The sequence below is a fragment of the Mesoplodon bidens genome (genome assembly GCF_964165515.1).
Source record: "Mesoplodon bidens genome assembly, chromosome: 4".
NCBI classification, from domain to species: Eukaryota; Metazoa; Chordata; class Mammalia; order Artiodactyla; family Ziphiidae; genus Mesoplodon; species Mesoplodon bidens.
The window spans coordinates 143,551,801-143,569,982 of NC_138160.1; the positions used below are offsets into that span (position 1 = coordinate 143,551,801).

At 57.3% G+C, this 18,182-nt stretch overlaps 2 protein-coding genes across 3 annotated transcripts; both read right to left on the bottom strand.

The window, feature by feature from the left end:
* Positions 1-341: 341 nt before the first annotated feature.
* Positions 342-2,394, bottom strand: PTGER1 (prostaglandin E receptor 1). The gene is made up of 2 exons (XM_081230843.1): positions 1,337-2,394; positions 342-744 (listed from the first exon to the last, which is right to left on the bottom strand). Exons 1-2 carry the CDS (start codon positions 2,294-2,296, stop codon positions 478-480), a joined length of 1,227 nt encoding a protein of 408 aa, XP_081086969.1. The 5' UTR covers positions 2,297-2,394; the 3' UTR covers positions 342-477.
* Positions 2,395-5,868: 3,474 nt separating this feature from the next.
* Positions 5,869-18,182, bottom strand: GIPC1 (GIPC PDZ domain containing family member 1). Of its 2 annotated transcripts, none has more exons than XM_081231472.1 (10): positions 18,057-18,182; positions 16,243-16,297; positions 14,558-14,612; positions 12,986-13,073; positions 9,441-9,761; positions 8,373-8,558; positions 8,096-8,276; positions 7,235-7,347; positions 6,830-6,911; positions 5,869-6,682 (listed from the first exon to the last, which is right to left on the bottom strand). In XM_081231472.1, the coding sequence occupies exons 5-10, from the start codon at positions 9,726-9,728 to the stop codon at positions 6,531-6,533; spliced, it is 1,002 nt and encodes a 333-aa protein (XP_081087598.1). In that variant the 5' UTR covers positions 9,729-9,761; positions 12,986-13,073; positions 14,558-14,612; positions 16,243-16,297; positions 18,057-18,182; the 3' UTR covers positions 5,869-6,530. The 2 variants fall into 2 exon arrangements, with proteins under 2 accessions (XP_081087598.1, XP_081087597.1); XM_081231471.1 differs by lacking the exon at positions 18,057-18,182 and adding an exon at positions 16,854-16,960.

The window sequence follows — 18,182 nt, forward strand, 5'->3', positions numbered from 1 at the left end:
CAGGCCGCCATGGGAGGGGGGCTCGGAGCTGTGCTGAGGGACTTCCGGGGTTAGAGGCCAGTGATGGGGCGTAGTTTGGGGGGTAGGGACTTGGGGTTGTGTGGGGGAGCTCAGGGCCACAATGAGCGAATGGTTGCGGGAGTCACTCATGACGGCAGCAGGGGCGAAAAGCGGCCCCCAACCTTCCCACTCTGCTCCCAGCGGAGCCTCCGCCCCAAGACTGCGGCCACGGCGTTGTGCGTATGCTCCTGCGACTCCGGCTCTGCGTCTCTACGCCCCCGCGTGGCTAGTCCCGGAACTGCATACCCCGGAGGCGTACAGAGTACCTCTGCCGCCCCCGCGCGGCCGCGAGCGTGCTTCAGCCCCGACGGGACGCACCGCCCTGGGCTTGTCCGCAAAAAGGTTTTATTCCCCGAAGTCTCCGAGCTGCGGACCAGAGGCCGGCCCCGGGTGGTCTGGCTTAGCCGCCGGGCGCGCCTAGAAGTGACTGAGGCCACTGTGCCGGGAGCTGCGCAGCGAGTTGGCCTCCCAAGCGCTCCTCATTAGGCCCAGCCCCCTGGGGCTGCCCTTGGCACTTGCCCTTGAAGGCAGGAGGAGAAGCAGTTGGCGAAGCACAGCCCGGCGCAGCAAGATGTACACCCAGGGGTCCAGAATCTGGTTCCACGAGGCGAGGCGCACGGCCAAAAACAGCGGCTGCTGCAGGGAGCTGGGGCCCCAGCCCGCGATAGCCAGCACCACCAACACCTGTGGGAGAAGACAGTGTGAGCGGTGGGTGGTGTAAGAAAAGGGCACCGGCGAAGGGCTGAGATGGATGAGAGCGTGTCTGGAAGGTAAGGAGGCTGTGAGGATGGACAGAACGTCACGGGGAGGGTAAATGGGAATCTAATTGGGAAGGAGCTGTGGAGAGAGGGGAGAAGTGGGGGCCTTAGAGAGCGTGGCAGAAGCAAAGGCCTTCAGTGGGTGTGTGCTTGGGCAAGAAAGAAGTCCCAGGTATCCCAAAGGACAGGGGATTGAAGGGGAGAAGAGAAAAGGGGTGGTGATGGTGGAAGGAAACTAGGGAATGAAAGCACTTAGGTGGGTGGGGTTGCAGGGGAACCTTGCCTGGGTCGGGTGAACTACAAAGACCCCAGGAAGGAGTAAGATACGGGGACTGGGAGGAGGAGTGGGACGTCAGAGGGAGAGGGCAAAGGGTGGACTCTGGCAGGTGGGGCCTTGAGGGGGCAGTGCCCTGGCTGGGTCAGGGAGAGAGGACCCAGGTATCCCAGGATGGAAAAGGGTGGGAGAGCACGGAGGGCGTGGGAAGGAGCAGGGTTGGAGGGGCCTGTGCGCCCCTCACCAGCAGGGGGCTCCAGCAGATGCACGACACCACCATGATGCCTATGAGCTGGCCCACCATCTCCACATCGTGGGCACGGGCTCGCCGCGCTGAGCCACGGCCCAGGGAGCCGCCGGGGGCGGCGGAGGCCGAAGCGACGGACGAGGCGGACGAGGCGGACGAGGCGGAGGCCGGGCGGGGTCCGTGCCCTCCCCAGTGACGGCGGCTGTCGGGGCCTCCAGTCGGGAAGTGCTGTCGAGAGCGGCGGCACCAGCGGGCGCGCAGCAGGGCAAGGCCGCTGAGCGTGTTGCACACGAGCGCGGCGAGCAGCGAGGCCAAGCCGAGGCCGGCGAAAAGGCCGGCGAGCAACGACTGGCGCCAGCCTCCCGCCGGGCCCAGACCGATGAAGCACCACGTACCCGGGTACTGCAGCTCGTAGCGGCCCACGCGCGCCAATGGCAGCAGCGCCACGGCCAAGGCCACGGCGGCCAGCGCGGCCAAAGTCAACCGCGCGCGGGCCACAGAGACGCCGGCTGCGTGCAGCAGCGGCCGCGTGACGCCCACGCAGCGCTCCACGGCCATGCCGCAGCCCAGTAACAGCGGGCACAGGCCGAAAAAGACCATGCATCCGCCCAGGAAGTGGCAGGCGCCGCCGGCCGGCGAGCGCCCCGCCGCGTACAGGCGCAGCACCAGCGCACCCGGGATCACGTGGCCCGCCAGGTCGGTGGCCAGGAGGCTGGCGACGAACAGCAGGAAGGTGGCTGCCGAGCGGCGGCGCCGCAGACGGCTCGCGGCCTGCGCCAGCAGTGCCAGCGCCAGCACGTTGGACACGGCGCCCAGCGTCATGGAGAAGATGGGCAGCGCGGGTGACGCGCCCGCCAGGTCCGACAGCGGTCCGGCGGAGGTGTTGGAGGCCCTGGGTGCTGTACACGTGGTCACCTCGCCCGCCAGGCTTAGGTTGAGGGGCCCGCAAGGGCTCATGTCAGGTGCCGGGGGTGGGGCTGGGGAGAGGAGAGGAGGGGAAGGTGAGGTTCCACCATTGGCCTGGGACCAGCTGGTGGTCCCATCTCAGATCATCAGGACCCATTTGACCCCATGGAGTTCTTCTATGGACCCTCTGTCCATGGCAACTCCAAATGACTCTGGCTGCCCCATTCCTGACCCACTCCTTCTCCTCTTCCTCTTACCAGCCCACCTCTTGCTCCAGGCCTCAGTCTGCCCTCATTGCCCTGTCCACCAGGGTCACCTGGCTTCAGCCTCACCTGTCTCTGACCCCACCTCTGGGCCTTACCCACCCACTTCTGACACCCACCTCCCATTCTGACAGCCAATTCCTGGCCCCCGGCCCCATCTGATACCCACTGACCCATTTCTTTTCTTTTTTTTCTTTTTCTTTTTTTTTGCGGTATGCGGGCCTCTCACTGTTGTGGCCTCTCCCGTTGCGGAGCACAGGCTCCGGACGCGCAGGCCCAGCGGCCATGGCTCACGGGCCCAGCCGCTCCGCGGCACACGGGATCCTCCCGGACCGGGGCACGAACCCGCGTCCCCTGCATCGGCAGGCGGACTCCCAACCACTGCGCCACCAGGGAAGCCCCCCACTGACCCATTTCTGATCCCAGGGCACCATCTGACCCCACTGCCCCATCTTTGACCATCACTATGTCACCTTTACTCCAGTCCCATCCTAGATGCTCACAGCCCCACCTCTGCCACCTTGGGCACATCTCTCTCCACCACACTGTCTCTTTCCCCAGGGCCACATCCCTGTCCCCACCGCTCCATCCCTGTTCCCATAAGCCCGTCTCTGTCCCCTTGGCCACATCTCTGTCCACACAGCCCTGCCCCTGTCCCCAGAGCCCCATCCTTGTCCCCCACATTCCCATCTCTGAGCCCCATCGCTGTCTCTCACCCAGGCCCTACCTCTGCCCACTGCTGCCTCACCCTGGATGCCCACAGTTCCGCTCCTGCCAGCTCCATGTCCCTGCCCCAGAGGCCTCAAGGCTAACCCGTCACCACCCATTCCTTGATAGCCCCTGGTGAGGGCTGAGAGGTCAGAACTGCCTGCTAGGTCATATGTGAAGGGAGGCTGGACAGACAGTAAGATCAACAGGGACAGAGAGATGGGCTGAGAGTCAAGGAACACAGGAAGGACAGGCTGGGGGAGCCATGGTCCCATCCTTTCATGCCTTCCTCCCCCACTGGAGATCCTCGTGCCCCAGCCTTCTTACCCGGAGCTGCCTGGGACGCAGGGTCCCCATCGCCTGCCGCTTGGTCCCTGCTGCCCTGCTGCGCCCTAGCCTGCTGCGCCCGAGCTTTCCGACAGGCCGCTCCCTCCCTCCCTCCCTCCCTCCCCGGGCGGCTCCCCGCTCCCAGCCTCCTCCCGCTGCCCGCTCCAGCCTCCAGGGGCCGTTCCACCCAGCGCACGCCTTCAGGGAACCTGGGGTGACAGACACCCCCTTTTCGTACTCCTGGAAATGGTCATGGGCCGCTCCAGGCCCCAGCTCCCCTCATGAGTAAGGGGGGCTCTGGGAAGTTGGCCTGGCCCCCGTGACCCGCTCCCCCTGGTGGGGCGGGAGCAGCCCCATTCCCTCCCAGGCGTGGGCCTCTCGCCTGCCTCATTAATAAAGCGGATAAAATCTAAACACTGGAAAACGTGAATGTCGCCCAGGGCAGGCTGGGGCGGCTTAGTGGTGCTACTACCCCCACCGGGGCTGCAAGGTTGGAGGGCTAGCCCTGCGTGGGGAGAGCAGCACCCCCCTTCCCCTGCCAGAGCCTTCATGTGTGTTGGGTGGGTGGTGGTGGGCAGTGCCCTGGGTGGACCAGCTGGGGTCATGCCTAGCCTGACCAGGAGATCCGCCCATTATTTACACAGGGGCTTAAAGCCTAGGCAAGGGCTGCAGCGAGTCAAACTCTGGGAGGGAAGAGGGAGGAGGCTGAAGGGGGGCAGGGGAACCAGGAAGATCGGTGACCAGTGGACTGTCTCCTAGATACTGCTTTAGGATGCGATGAGCACACACACGTCCCAAGCCACAGACAGCCGCACCTGTGGCCACACAGCTGCACCCTCACTTCCTGCCCTGAGAAGTAGGATCGCATCCCTGAGCGGCACACACACGGTCACACACTCGAAGATACACAATCATATCCCTTAACACCCTGAGACCCCCCACCGTCATGGCCTGTTCCCAGCTCAGCAGCAGCCACTTGGGGTCAGCCATCGTCACACTGAGAGTCTCACCTCTAGCACCAGAGATGGGCCCACAGTTACCGACGCTAACACCCTGAAATAGAGCCCCCTGTGAAAGAGACCATCACACCCCTTAGTGCTGGCAAATGTAGTCTCACTCAGCACCTTGAGCGGTGCACACAACTGTTACCACTGACACAGCCCCCAGCCACACCCCAATGTCACCCAGAGACGCCCTCTAACAGTCCAAGACAGGCCCCACAGGTACATGCCACATACACCCAAGACACAAGGAGTGGCACCCCCTGGTGCCTGGACACCCCGAGATCTAGCCGGTCACCCCCCACCCTAGCAAAAGCAACACCCAGAGGCACACATGCTGTCACACGGCCACACTCCCCACAGAAGCCCTGCCAGTGATATCCACAAACACCCTGGAATGCGAAGACAGTCATCACACCCTGTTCCCTCAACACAGTCACAAACCACCAACACTCTGAGACACAGTCCTACCTGCTCAACACCCAGACTCACACAGCCTCACCCCTTCATAACCGGAACTGTATATTAGCACAGACACACAAAGTGCCCACAGGTGCCCAGCGATGCCCAGAGTAACCCGTCCCCGCCCCCGTCCAGGTGGTCCTCCCCACTGCCCCCTCCCAGGACCCATTGCCTGCATGTTGGAAATGGGGAGCGGGCGGGCTTAGACCTCCCCTCTCAGCTTGCCCACAAACATTCCTGCGGGGACCTCTGGCCTGGTTCCCCCCACTTCGATCCTCGCTCTTCCCTCCAGGTCTGGCCAGGACGCCACCCCCCGCCCTTCCCTGATCCCCGCCTCAATCCTTAAGGATGAAGTGGGTTGTCAAAACAAGCACATCCGGCACAAAGTATGGTACTCCATGGACGCTGGCAGACCCCACATGTAGAGTCAGCTGAGGTCGGGGTGCATCATGACTCCTCCCCCCCAGCCTTGGGGTGGGGTTCCTCTCCATCAGCACACAGCAGGGCAGGCCTGAGACTCCATCTTAAGCCCACCCCATCTTTCTTTCTCCATGGCCCTGGGTTGGAGCAGGCAAGGACCCACAGCCTCCTGCCCACCATTCGCATCAGGCCAGGGGTGGCAAGAGCCTTGTTCAAGAGGGAGCAAGATTTGCACCCTCAGCAGGCCGAGAAGCTCCGGCCTTGCCTGGAAGCCTGGTGGCTTGCAGCCAAGAGCTTCCTCAGGCGGAACGGGTGGGAGGGGGTGGGCGGCTGGGGCCAGCTCCTAATTCGATTTGGAGCCCAAAGAGGATGGATTTCAGCTGCTGCATTCTTTCCCAGCCCCGGCCCACCCTCCTCTCCCACCCCGAAGCCGCCACACAGGTCCAACAGCAGATTCTTTATCTTCCAGACAGCAAATTCAGATATGAAAGCCCACCACCATCATCCCTCCTGCCCCTTCTGTCTGGGGCTGAGCTGAGGGAGACACAGGGGGGCAGGAGAGGGAGGGCGTCTGGGGGCTTCACAGCAGACTCATGTTTCAAATGCAGAGGTAACAGACTCCACAGTGGGGGCTCCTCGGGGGGGACGGAGGTGGCGCAGGGGGAGGGTATTATTGCATTTGCTGAGGGGGACACCCCCCTTCTGCATGCCCTGCGTCAGGAAACTAGGGAGGTCACGACCCCCAAACAGAACCCAAGGCCCCAGGGAGATAGAGGGACCAGTTTGGCAGCTGAGGCGGAAAGTACTGGGGGCGGGGGTGGCCGCCCAATCTGGCTGGTCCCTCCCCGCGCCTGACCCGGCTGAGGTAGGTGGGGAACAGGGCGGGGGTGGGGTGGGGGGCTGGGGACCCCAGCCAGGCTGGGAACTGTTGAGGGGGTGGTACCGATTGGAGGGGGGCAGAGGTCGGGCCCCACTTCCGCTCCGCATCATCTTCGGACTACTGAGCTGGGCCCGAGCTGGACGCTGGGGTCCAGCCCATGGTGTCTCCACTCCAGAGGCTCCCACCAGGCCTGGCCCAAGTCATCTCAAGGTCCAGCGGGAGGCCTAGTAGCGGCCAACCTTGGCATCCCCAATGGCTCCCCAGACGTCAAAGACAAACTCATCCGGGAAGGCGAAGTCACCAAGCCGTTCATCCAGGGCCTCAGCCAGCTCGTCCGGGTTCCTTTTGTCTTTTCCAAGCTCTACCATGGTGGCCGCTGCGGGGGTGGGGTGGGGGGTGGGGGGGGTGGCAGAATGGAGGCACAGATGACAGAGGTGCTCAGGGCAGACCCAGCCCCACAGGACCTAGAAGCTCCTTCCCCTAAACTCCCACCCATCCCCAGACCCAGGCGCCCCCCACTTACCCAGCTCTGTGTCCCTGATGCCCATGTAGCTCTCCAGCAGGTCATCCACCTTCTCAATGGCCTTCTCCTCAAAGGCTGAAGGCTGGAGGGCAGGAAGAGGGACAACAACATCATAATAATGGAATATAATTGTAATTGTACTTACTAAGTGCCGTGTACAATTTTTACCACTTTCGGTATAGAAACACACAGTTCATCCTCGTGACAACTGTGAAAGTGTCAGTATCACTATCCCCACTTTACAGATTAGAAAACTGAGGTCCACTTGCCCAAGAAAGGTCCCAGAGCTGGGAGGTGGCAGAGGTGGGTTTGCATCCAGTGCCCAGAGCCCCTCAACTAAGAGGTGATGCTGCTGCCTATGAATTTCACAGGGAAGGAGGGCTGGGGCCCAGCTGGAACACTCACCAGATCCTCTACTGTGGCAGGACCCCGGGATCGGAGCCGGAGGGTCCCTCGGCCAGTGCCCAGCTGGGGACCGGAGCCTGGGCGGCCACCCCCTGAACGCACATTGATCATGTCTGTGGGAGACAGGGAAGGGGTGAGGGCTGGAGAAGCCCAATTCCAGCATGTTCTGGGCAGGAACCCAGGCATCTCGGCCTCAGACAACCCTCCACCTTCTCCAAGCTTCTGTAGGCTTTGGGGGAATTGGAGGCTGAGGTGACCCCAGGAGGGCAGGACTCCTGACTCAGGCTTGGCACGGGTGTAGGAGGTGCAGCCAGGGGCTAGGAATGGAAAAGGCTGGAGGGGAGACTGGAGGGGGCCACTTCTGTCCCCAGGGCCTGAGGGACAGGAACGGTGTGGGTCCTGGGTCCCCAGCTGCTTTCCCCAAGGCCAAGGGGGTATAGCTGCTGGGCCACAGACCAGCCCTATCTGCCTGGGGAAGTGTGTCAGAGTCCCCCACCACCACCCCAGGGGCCTTGGGCCCATTCCTGAGAGTTAATGAAGCCAGACAAAAAAGTGGGGGGGGCTGGCACTGGGCAGCCAAGCCTGGCTTCTTGGGGGTGGGGAATTGGCCAGGGTTGGGGGCGCTTGGCTAGGCTAATGGCTCCTGGAAGCTGGGTGTGGGGGCAGCTTCCTCCTTGCCTCCATCCTCCTCCCAGGCTGGGCGGAGAGCCAGCAGCCCCTCCCCAGGGCAGGGTGGAGCTGCCCCCACCCCCTTTCCACTGTGACCTGCTGGGCTTGGGCACCACCTGCTGGTGGCCCTTGGCACTGCAGCCAGGGCCCAAGTGAAGGGGACCACCCAGGCTGTAGGAGGCAGCCCCTCACCGAAGGCCTTTCGGGGCTCTGTGAGCTTCAGCGTGAAGGTGCGGCCTCGGGGCAGCTCCTTGAGCAGCCGGGCCACCTCGTAGTGCCGGCAGCCCAGCAGGCTCTGTCCGTTGATGGCCTCGATCATGTCACCCACGCTGATGAGCTGGATGTGGTCAATCACGCTGCCCTCCTTAATGCGCTGTGGGGAAAGGAGCTGTCAGTCCCTGTGGCTCTGCCGTTCGGTCCTATGGGTAGGCCTTACCCTCAGGACTCTGGGTGCCCCACCCCCAGGCACCTTGATGAAAGCATAGCCAGCCCCGTTGTCTGTGATGGTGAGCCCCAACGCTTCCTCCGACTTGAACACCTCCACTTCCTTGCGCTGCCCCTTGACGTGGGCGAAGATGAAGTCCTCCAGCCCGATCTGGCCCCCCAGGAGCTTGTCCATGTCCACTTTGTGGGTGTTGAGGGTGCAGAACATCACCTACAGGGGTGGGAGATATTCAACCCTCACCTCCTTCCTGTGCCCTTTGCTAATCGCCACCTGTTGGGAAAGGCCTGGGGGTCCCCATCACAGTGCCTGACCACCACCCGAGCCAGGGCAGGGCCCCACTAGGGCTGGGTTTCTGTCCTAGCAAAAACTCCCTGCTGTTTCCGGGGTACAGAGACTGGCACACAGTGGATGCTCAGAAAATGCTTGTGGAATGAATGAAGGGGCACAGATACCCATCCTGCCTACTGAGACCCCTGCATTTACTTCCTGCTCAGTCCCACTGTCACCTTCCTTGCTTCCCTTCCTTTGGCCCCCAAAGTCCTTGGGGTGGGACCTCCCAGTGAATCATGGAGAAGTGAATGTTGCATCTGACCTCCAGTCCCCACAGTCCGCTGGGCTGCAAACCTCTCAATGTATGATGGGAATGTAGCATCCAGCCCTGGCCATCCATTCCCACAATCCACTGGGGCAGAGGCCTCCCAGTGCCTGATGGGGATTCAGCATCCAGTCCTGATCTCCAGTTCCCCACAATACATTGGGCTGCAGGTCTCCTAATGCCTGATAGGAACTCAGCATCCAGCTGTGGCCACCCGCCCCCACAATCCCCTGCGGCACAGGCCTCTCAATGCCTGATGGGAATGCCGCCTCCGCCTGTGGCCTCCAGTTCGCCACAAACCAATGGGGTGCAGGCCTCCCAATGCCGGATGAAATTCAGCATCCAGCCCTGGCCTCCAGTTCCCCATAATTCACTGGGGTAAGGCCTCAGTATCTGCAGCTTCACCATCTGAGCCACAGCTCACAAACAGGATGCACGCTCAGGCCTCTCTCTAGCTCACCATCAGGGACCCTGGTGCCCGGCTCCCCAGTGGGTACCTCAGCAGCTGGCAGCCGGAAGGCCTCAGCAATCTTGCCGTACAGCTCCTTGACGTTGGTGAAGCCCTCGATGCGGCCAGTGGGACTGCCATGGGCCAGCTGGGTGTGGAACACAAGGCGGGGCCGCAGGGCAGGGGGAGGGGGGGGCAAGCCCATTTGGGGGGCCCCTGCCCCACCTCCGCCCAGGGGCCCCGGCTCCCCCACACCTAGCCCACCACGGCCTGGCTCCGCCTCCTCATTTTCCACCAGAGGCGGCGCCTTTTTCCGCCGCCCCAGTCCCAGCGGCATGAGCAGCGAGAAGAGGGGGCACGCCCAGGAGATCTGCAGGACAGGAAAAGGGGCTCAGGGCCTGGGCAGTGGCCTCCGGCCGCCTCGCCCCACAGGTCCAATGAAATATTTAGAGAACAGACTGGCCTCAGTTCGAAATCCGGTCCCAGCTCGGAGCCAGGCAAAGCAAGATGATTGGCCAAAGGAAACCCAGAAGAAATGCCCCATATAAGCAATTCAAACTATTACGAAAGGGCTTCCCTGGTGGTGCAGTGGTTGAGAGTCCGCCTGCCGATGCAGGGGACATGGGTTCATGCCCCGGTCCGGGAGGATCCCACGTGCCGTGGGGCGGCTAGGCCCGCGAGCCATGGCTATTGAGCTTGCGCGTCCGGAGCCTGTGCTCCGCAACGGGAGAAGCCACAACAGTGAGAGGCCCGCGTACCACACACACACACAAAAAAAACCCAAACTACTACGAAGGCACGACTCTCTCTGAGTCCGCCCGTGTGCCTATTTACACGTACTTTTTCCTCCTAATAAACACTTTACTTGTTTCACTTAAAAAAAAAAAAATCTGGTCCCAGCACTTACACACTTGCACAGAAGTAATAATATCAGCTAATATCTATCATAACCCCATGCTAACTGCTCTGTATCTTAACCCTCACACCACATCATGGGGACCATATTATCACCCCCACGATGTGATTATGTGATATACCATAATATGTGATTATGCCCATTTAACAGATGAAAAAATGGAAACTCACAGCCTACATTTTCTCTTTTTTTTTCTACTGGTCACAGTCATTAATGCTGTGTGCTAAAAATTTCTGACTCCCCCCTTCAAAGCATGTAGGCAGATGGCACTTACTGGCCTCCTTGTGACTGGACAGGCATGTGACCAGTACTGGCCAGTGAGTTGTGAGAGGAAATGACACATGACATTTCTGGGCTGAAGCATTTAATTACTGGAGCAAGAGCCTCCAGAAGTCCCTTTCTCCTGGTAGGGTGACCAGCCTCATTTGATGTGGTGGTGGCCCCAGCAGGCCAGGCTCTGAGTGATGACAATGAATGGAATCCCCCACTGAGCTGCAATGGACATGTAGCAGGAACAAAAAATAAACCTTTGTTGAGTCTGGCCACTAAGATTTTGGAGATGTTTGTTATTGCAGCAAAACCTGTCCTGACTGACACACTTTTCTCTTTCCTCTCCCTCTATTCTCTCTTTCTTTCTCTCTTTCTCCCTCCCTCCCTTCAAACAAATGTTTTGGGCACTTACTATATTCCATGCACCAATATGGATATTGCCTTCAATAAGACAAGCAAGGTTCCACATTTCCTTACCCGGAGTAAATAAGGAGCCTTTGATGAATGGTTAATGGATGAAGAAAACAGCCCTATATGGATAAATCCTGAGAGTTTACAAATACACATACATATGTATGTATATATATATATATATATAATATGTGTATGTGTTTAAGGAGATACATACACGTGTGTGTATATGTTTTAAAAAGCTTTAATTAGGGAATTCCCTGGCAGTCCAGTGGTTAGGACTCAGTCCTTTCACTGCTGGGCCTGGGTTTAATCCCTGGTTGGGGAACTAAGATCCTGCAAGCTGCATGGCACAGCCAAAAAACAAACAAACAAACAAAAAACATCTTTAATTAATTATAATTCAGACTTCCCTGGTGGCACATTGGTTAAGAATCTGCCTGCCAATGCAGGGGACATGGATTCGAGCCCTGGGCTGGGAAGATCCCACATCCCGTGGAGCAGCTAAGCCCGTGCGCCACAACTACTGAGCCTGAGCTCTAGAGCCCATGAGCTACAACTACTGAAGCCTGCGCGCCTAGAGCCCATGCTCCACAAAAAGAGAAGCCACCACAATGAGAAGCCTGCACACTGTAACGAAGAGTAGGCCCTGCTCGCCACAACTAGAGAAAGCCCACGCGCAGCAACGAAGACCCAACACAGCCAAAAATAAATAAATTAATCAGTTAATTTAAAAAATTATAATTCAAAGCTGTAGTTAATAATTTCATAAAAGTTTGCTACCAAATGTACCCATGAAGGTGAGAAAAAAATCTCTGTGAATAACGCAAGCTCATTATTGAAACACTGCACAAAATGTATGCTGGCAATATTAAAAAAAACTTCTATTATTAAAAAAAAGACACACACAAAAAAAAGACAAGCAACAGGTCCCTGACTAGGGCCACCATGAGCAGTTACACTGGTTGTTCACTGTGCAAAAGCACCAGACCCTGGTCTGGTGATGTGTCTGATGGGAGGAAGCGTTGCATTTTTCTAATTCATGCCTAAGGTGCTGCAGAAGGATAGCTAGCTGGGGCTCTGTCCATGCTGTCCAGAAGCATAGTCCAGAGGAGAAGATATATAGTGAGCAAGCAAACGTGTAAATCTCTAATATAATTTCTAAGAATGCTATGAAGACAATAAAACAAGACAAGTTCTACAGACAAGGTCAGGGAGGGCCTCCCTGAGAAGGTGAGGCTGAATCTGAGACTTGAAAGACAGGAAGAAATATCCATAGGAGGATATGAGTCAAGAACATTCGGGCAGAGAGAACAGCCAGTGCAAAGGCCCTGAGGTGGGGATGTGCTTGGCATGTTTGAGGAACAGCAAGGAGGCATATGTAGTTGGATCAGAGTAAGGGGGACAACAGGAAAAGGTGAGGGCAGAGAAGTAACAGGCAGACTGTGCAGGGCCCTGTAGGCCAGAGGGAGAACTTGGGCTTTTGGTCTGAGTGCGGTGGCAGTCAGCGGGGGTTCTGAGCAGACTCACAGATCAGCTGGGGACCAGTGTGGTTGATGGTAGTGAAGTGAGCAATGGGAGAACATGAAGACGGCAGGTAAAAGAGGTGACTGGGAGGGGCCTTGTAGGCCGGGAAAGAGTCCAGATTTAATTTTTAAGTCACATGTCCAAAGTCACAGAAGCTGGCTGCACCCTCAGGTCTGATTCCCAAGCCCAAGTTCGTCACTGTGACACTGTCCCCTAAGTGACTCAATCTCTCTGGGCCTCAGATGCCTGGTCTGCAAATGGGGACATTCCATCCGCCTGGTTGTGATGAGGATCAAATTATGCCAAGTTATATTTTTCTGTGTAAAGGGGACTTTCTGCTCCTCTTCCAGGGGGCCGTCCTGGATTCAGATGAGCCCCTGGGCTGCACCATCCTCATTCATTTATTCAGTCATTCATCTGTTCTCCAACACCTCCTCTAATATCACTGGTCCAGCCCCATCAGCACTCACCTAGATCAGTGCAGTTGCCTTCTCTGTGTCTCCCAGCTTCCACCCTTGCCCCCAACAGTCTCTTGTCAATCCAGCAGCCAGAATGATACTGTAGAACATAACTCATATCACATCTGTCCTCTGCTCCAACCCCTCCCAGGGCCGCTACCTCACCTGGAGTAAAAGTCAATGTCCTCCCCTTGGCCCACCGGCCCCAAATGATCTGCCCACATTACCTGCATGCCCTCATCTCTTCCCAGTTTCCCCCTAGCTCATTCCCTCCAGCCACATGGGCCTCCTCCCTGTTCCTTCAACACACTAGGCGAAGTTCAGCCTCAGGGCCTTTGCACTGGCTGTGCCCTCTGGTATCCACACAACTCACTCTCTCACCTCTTTCAGGTGGAAAACATATTTCATTCATTTAGCTTGTTCATTGTCTGTTTTCTGAAAGGGCAGGGAACTTTGCCTGTCTTATTCATTCCTCTCTTCTTAGTGCAGAGAACAGTGCTTGGCATATAGCAGCTGCTTAATAAATATTTGTGGAATAAATGAATGGATGAACGAATGATCCTAATATTCACCAGCCCACCAGTCTCTGCGCCCAGCTTCTCTGCAGCTCTGGGGAGCCAGAGAAGCACAGGCTGTAGCACCTGCCCTCAGTAGGGTCTTGTCTCCCTGGCAAAAGTACGAGTCCTACCTCTGTAGTCCCTCATCCCTTGCTTCCCAGCATAATTCTGGACAGAATAAGTGCTTCATGTAGCAACGAAGATACTGTCATTTTGTTTTTCACTCCCCTCCTAATCAACGATGCTAAATGACTTTTAATACATTTATTAGCCATTTGGATTTGCCCTTTTGTGAACTGCCTGTTTAAGTCTTTACCCATTTTTTATAACTGCGGGGACTTTTTTGGGTTTTTTTTTTTTGCCACGCTGCATGGCTTGTGGAATCTAGTTCTCCGAGCAGGGACTGAATCTGTTTTTAATTGCAATGCAATCTATATGTTCTAGATACTAGAAATGAAATAAATTCTGAATGAATAAACCAGTACTGCTCTGTCAAGTTATTTTACTACACTCAATGATGCTACCAAAACAAAACCAAAAACACCCAAAAAAACTCTCCCACATCAGCACCTCCCCTGGTTCCCCTCCAACCACCCCCCATACATCTTAGCAGAATGCTAAGAACATAAATCTGAAACCTGGATCCGCTACTAGCTGTGTGACTTTGGGCAAGTGTCTTAACCTCTCTGAGTTCCAAGGAAATCATACATGTGCTTGGAACAGTTCCTGGCACACAATAGGAGTTCCATAAATGCTGGTGACAATTACTACCATTTCCATCTGTATCATCTTTCAGTCAGTTGCCAAGATTCAAACTCCCTCCTTTTCCCAGGGTCCCTACATCCTGATCACCAATTCCCAACATCCTTACTCTGCCTACACTTGACGCCCTGGTTCAGGCTGGCTTCGTGTCCTCACCCGGGAGAGGGTAATAATGGTGGTGAGGAAAGTGGGTGATTAATGAATTTGCTTTCCAGGCCAGAAGAAGCACAGTGGTGTGGGTTCAACTCCCACCCCTGTTACTTACCAGCTGTGTGGCTGTGGGGAAGTCACTTCACTTGATGGGGCCTCAGTTTCCTCATCTGAAAAACGGGCAGAATTCCTGTCTCTCAGAGTGCTTATGGGAATCCAAAGAGATTATGCAAGTAACTCAATTATCACTTTGCCTGACATCAATCTAAGGAAGTTGTTATTATTATTGTCATTATTGCTTCTTCCCTTGCCCTGCCCAGGAACATCCCAGTCCTCTCTGCCTGCCAAGGCCTACTCCAGGCCACCTCATCCAGGAAGCCTCCCCAGCTTGCCCCAGCCTGTTGGAACCGGCCCTGTGGTCCAAACTACTCAGGCCCACGAACGTAATTACATGTTGCCCTGGCAGAACTCTTGTCTTCCAGTCTTAGGTTGTTATTTAACTTCATGTCTCTATTTTAAAACATAAACCAGACAGCGTCACTCCCCAGCCTCAAATCTTACAACGGTTTCCCACCTGATGGAGGAAAAGCTCTGAACTCCTTAATGTGACCCCCAGACCCCTGCAGAATCACTGCTTTGGGTCCTCTCCTGCCCCAGGCACACCATGCCAAGATTGGTCCTTCCTCAGAGCCTTTGCCCTGGCTGTGCCCCCTGCCTGATCTTTACAAGGCTGGCTTCTTTTTGTCATTCAGACCTTGGCTACAAAGTTACCTTCTCTGAGATTCCCCCTTTGCCCACAGATTCTACCATGCCACTCCCTCATATTTTATTCATAACATTTATCACCCTCTGCAAGTATTTTCTTTATTTACTTGTTAACTTGTTTGTTGCCTGTTTCCCCCAATTAGAATGGCAGCTCCCCAAGAGCAGGGATTTTTGTTGTGTTCACTATTGTATCCTCTGTGCCAAGAACAGTACCTGACACATAGTTGGTGCTTAATAAATATGTGTAGAATAAATGAATGTGTCTTATGCCCTCATTCTGACTACTCTCTGAGTTCCCCTATCCTCAGAACATGCCCACTGTAGACCTGCTAACTGCCACCTCTCCACCACATTCCCAGTCTCCCCTCAAACCTGAACACAGGTACGGAGAAAAGGAGTTTCAGCCCTGGGCATCGAGCAGGTTGGCTGCAATCCCAGCATCCCCACCCTCTATTCCCTGGGAAGGGCCTGAAACTCAACAAGCTCACAGCCACACAGAGTTGCAGTGAGGGGAGCAAGAAGTGGGGAAGGGGGTTCCTGGGAGCTCACAAAAGCTGGGAGGGGGGGACACCACGTCCAGGCTCCCCTTTTCAGCAGAGTATTGCTTGAGAGAGGAGGGCAGGAGGGCCTCTGAATCAGTCTTGAAAAACCGGCTCCTGGGTGTTTCCAGGGAGAACGCCTACCGTCCTGGGCCCAGGCTTACCAGGGGGGCCCAAGAGGCACAGAACCCCAGCGGTGCTGGACCCCTGCCTATCTCTCCCGCAGATGTCACTCTCTTCTCAGGACCCAGGTATTCTGGCCTTGCCTTTCCAGCTCAGAGGAAAAGGGCTATGGGGACAGCTTCCTGTTTGAGCAGCTGGTGAAAGCAAAGACCAGCAGGTGTGCCCCAGATGGCGTGTCTGGCTGGAGGGAATGGAATGGAAGGAGCTGGTCAGAAACACCTGAGCTTTGGAGCCACCGGGCATCTTGTATAGTGGTGGAGACTACAGTTCTGGACTCTGAGGCATGGGTTTGAGTCCCAGATCTGCCACTTACTCGCTGTGGGACCTTGGGCAAGTCACTCCACCTCTCTGGGTCTGCTGCTTCAGCTCTGAAAGAAGTAACAGCACCTTCCATGAGGTATTGAGAATCAATGATAAATATGTGGTAAATACCTGACACGGAAGTGTTCAATAAATGCTAGCCGGGGTGATTTTTTTCATTATTATCTTCGGAACCTCGGTCCTCCCAAGGTCCCCCTAGGCCCTGGAGGATTGGGACTGGGCCAGCTTCGGGGAGCTGCCCGGGCAGGGCTCAGAAATACCGATCCTGCGCCTGTCCCCGCCGGGATGGGAACTGTCCAGAGGTGCAAGGGGCTGGGGTGCGGCTGGAGACCCCATCCCGGCAGCGGGGAGCTGGGGTGCGGCTGGAGACCCTATCCCGGTGGCGGGAGGCGTTTACCCCTGCCCCCAGCTGGAAGGCAGGCGGCCGGCCCTCTGGGAAGGGGCCTCGGGCATCCCCCCGCTCAGCCTAGACGTCCAGCCGCGTCCATGGGGCCGGCCCCATACCGCAGAATCGGCCGGATCCCCATGGGTCCGCGATCCCGCGGGTCCGCGCCGGGATCCCGCAAGCGGCCGCGATGCGCTCCGCCCGCGGGTGACACTCACCTGCGGCGCCGCCAATGCCGCCCTGTGCGCGCCGGGTTCGGCCCTCCGCAAACTCGGGCCGGGGCCTCTCCCTCAGCCACGACCAGGGGGGCGGGGCCAGGGCCCGCGTCCGGTCAATCAGGAGCGGCCGCCCGGCGCTCGCGGCCAATCCGCTCCAAGCCGCGCCGCCCCGCCCCGGGGGACCCGAAGGAAACATTCCAGAGGGATCCCTGCTCTTCGCGACACCTCCCCCGTGCCGCGAGGCGTTGGACCTTCCCGCCCCTCCTAAGCCGCGGCGGGCTGTACCACCGCAAGGCTGCGGAGGGGGGAGCTGCGGCTGGGGCCGGGCCAATCTCGGGGAAGGAAGGAGGCCAGCGGCCAATGGGAAGCTGGTGCCCCTTGACCACGTGCTGTTGGCTGAGTGTCCGTGTGGGGTGCCCTGGGTGGTAAGAGGGCGGGAGGCTGGTCGTGGGAGTCAGTTGACCGAGGCTGAGTTTCGGGGAGGGGATGCAAACTCCCAAAGTCCAGAAAAACGGACACTTTAGGAGACCCTGGAGGGGGCCAAGGGCAGCCCCCAATCCAGTCCTCTGCCTGGCCTGCACATGCCCCACCCCGGCCGTCCTCGGGGCGGGTCAAAAGATGCATTCATTCTGGGCGGGCGGGGGACTGAGATGAATAGGGAGGGTCCCGAGTGTCCCTGCGTCTTGGATGGACAATGGACAAGGGCATTCATTCATTCATTCATTCGCTCATCAAATATTTAATGTGCCCTGCTCCGTGCCAGGCTCTGTCCTATCTCTACAGACACATCGACGAATAAGCTGATTGAATGTGTTGCTGGTAAAGGGAACAGGGCGTTTAAAGGCTTGGAGGTCGGACAGTCTAGAGATACAGCACACTTTAGGAGAGTACAATATCGTAGGAACTAGCAAAGCAGCTAGCAAAGCACCTTTCGGGTGCAATGGAACGGAAAACAAGGGCAAGATAGCCTGTTCGCTTGCTGGCTGACCAGCGAATATTTATTGAGCACATACTAAGTGCTAGATTACGAAGGGTACCCAGCCAACCCAAGCCTCTGCCCTCAGGGAGCTGACTTTCATGAGCCTGTCTATTACATCTCTGTTCCCGCTCCCCGCAACCTCCCTGCTCCCGTCCCACTTCCGAGACTGGCACAGAGCAGGGTCTCAGTACACATGTGCGAATGAAAGAACTAGGTAATCTCACCATCTCCAGGTTTGGCTTGAAACGGGATTTCTCCGGCAGGAGCAGGTCCAAGAAACAAAGACCCAAATGCACCTTGCCCAGGCGGGGAGGCTCAGTTCCTAGGACAGGTGAGATTTCCTTGTTCTA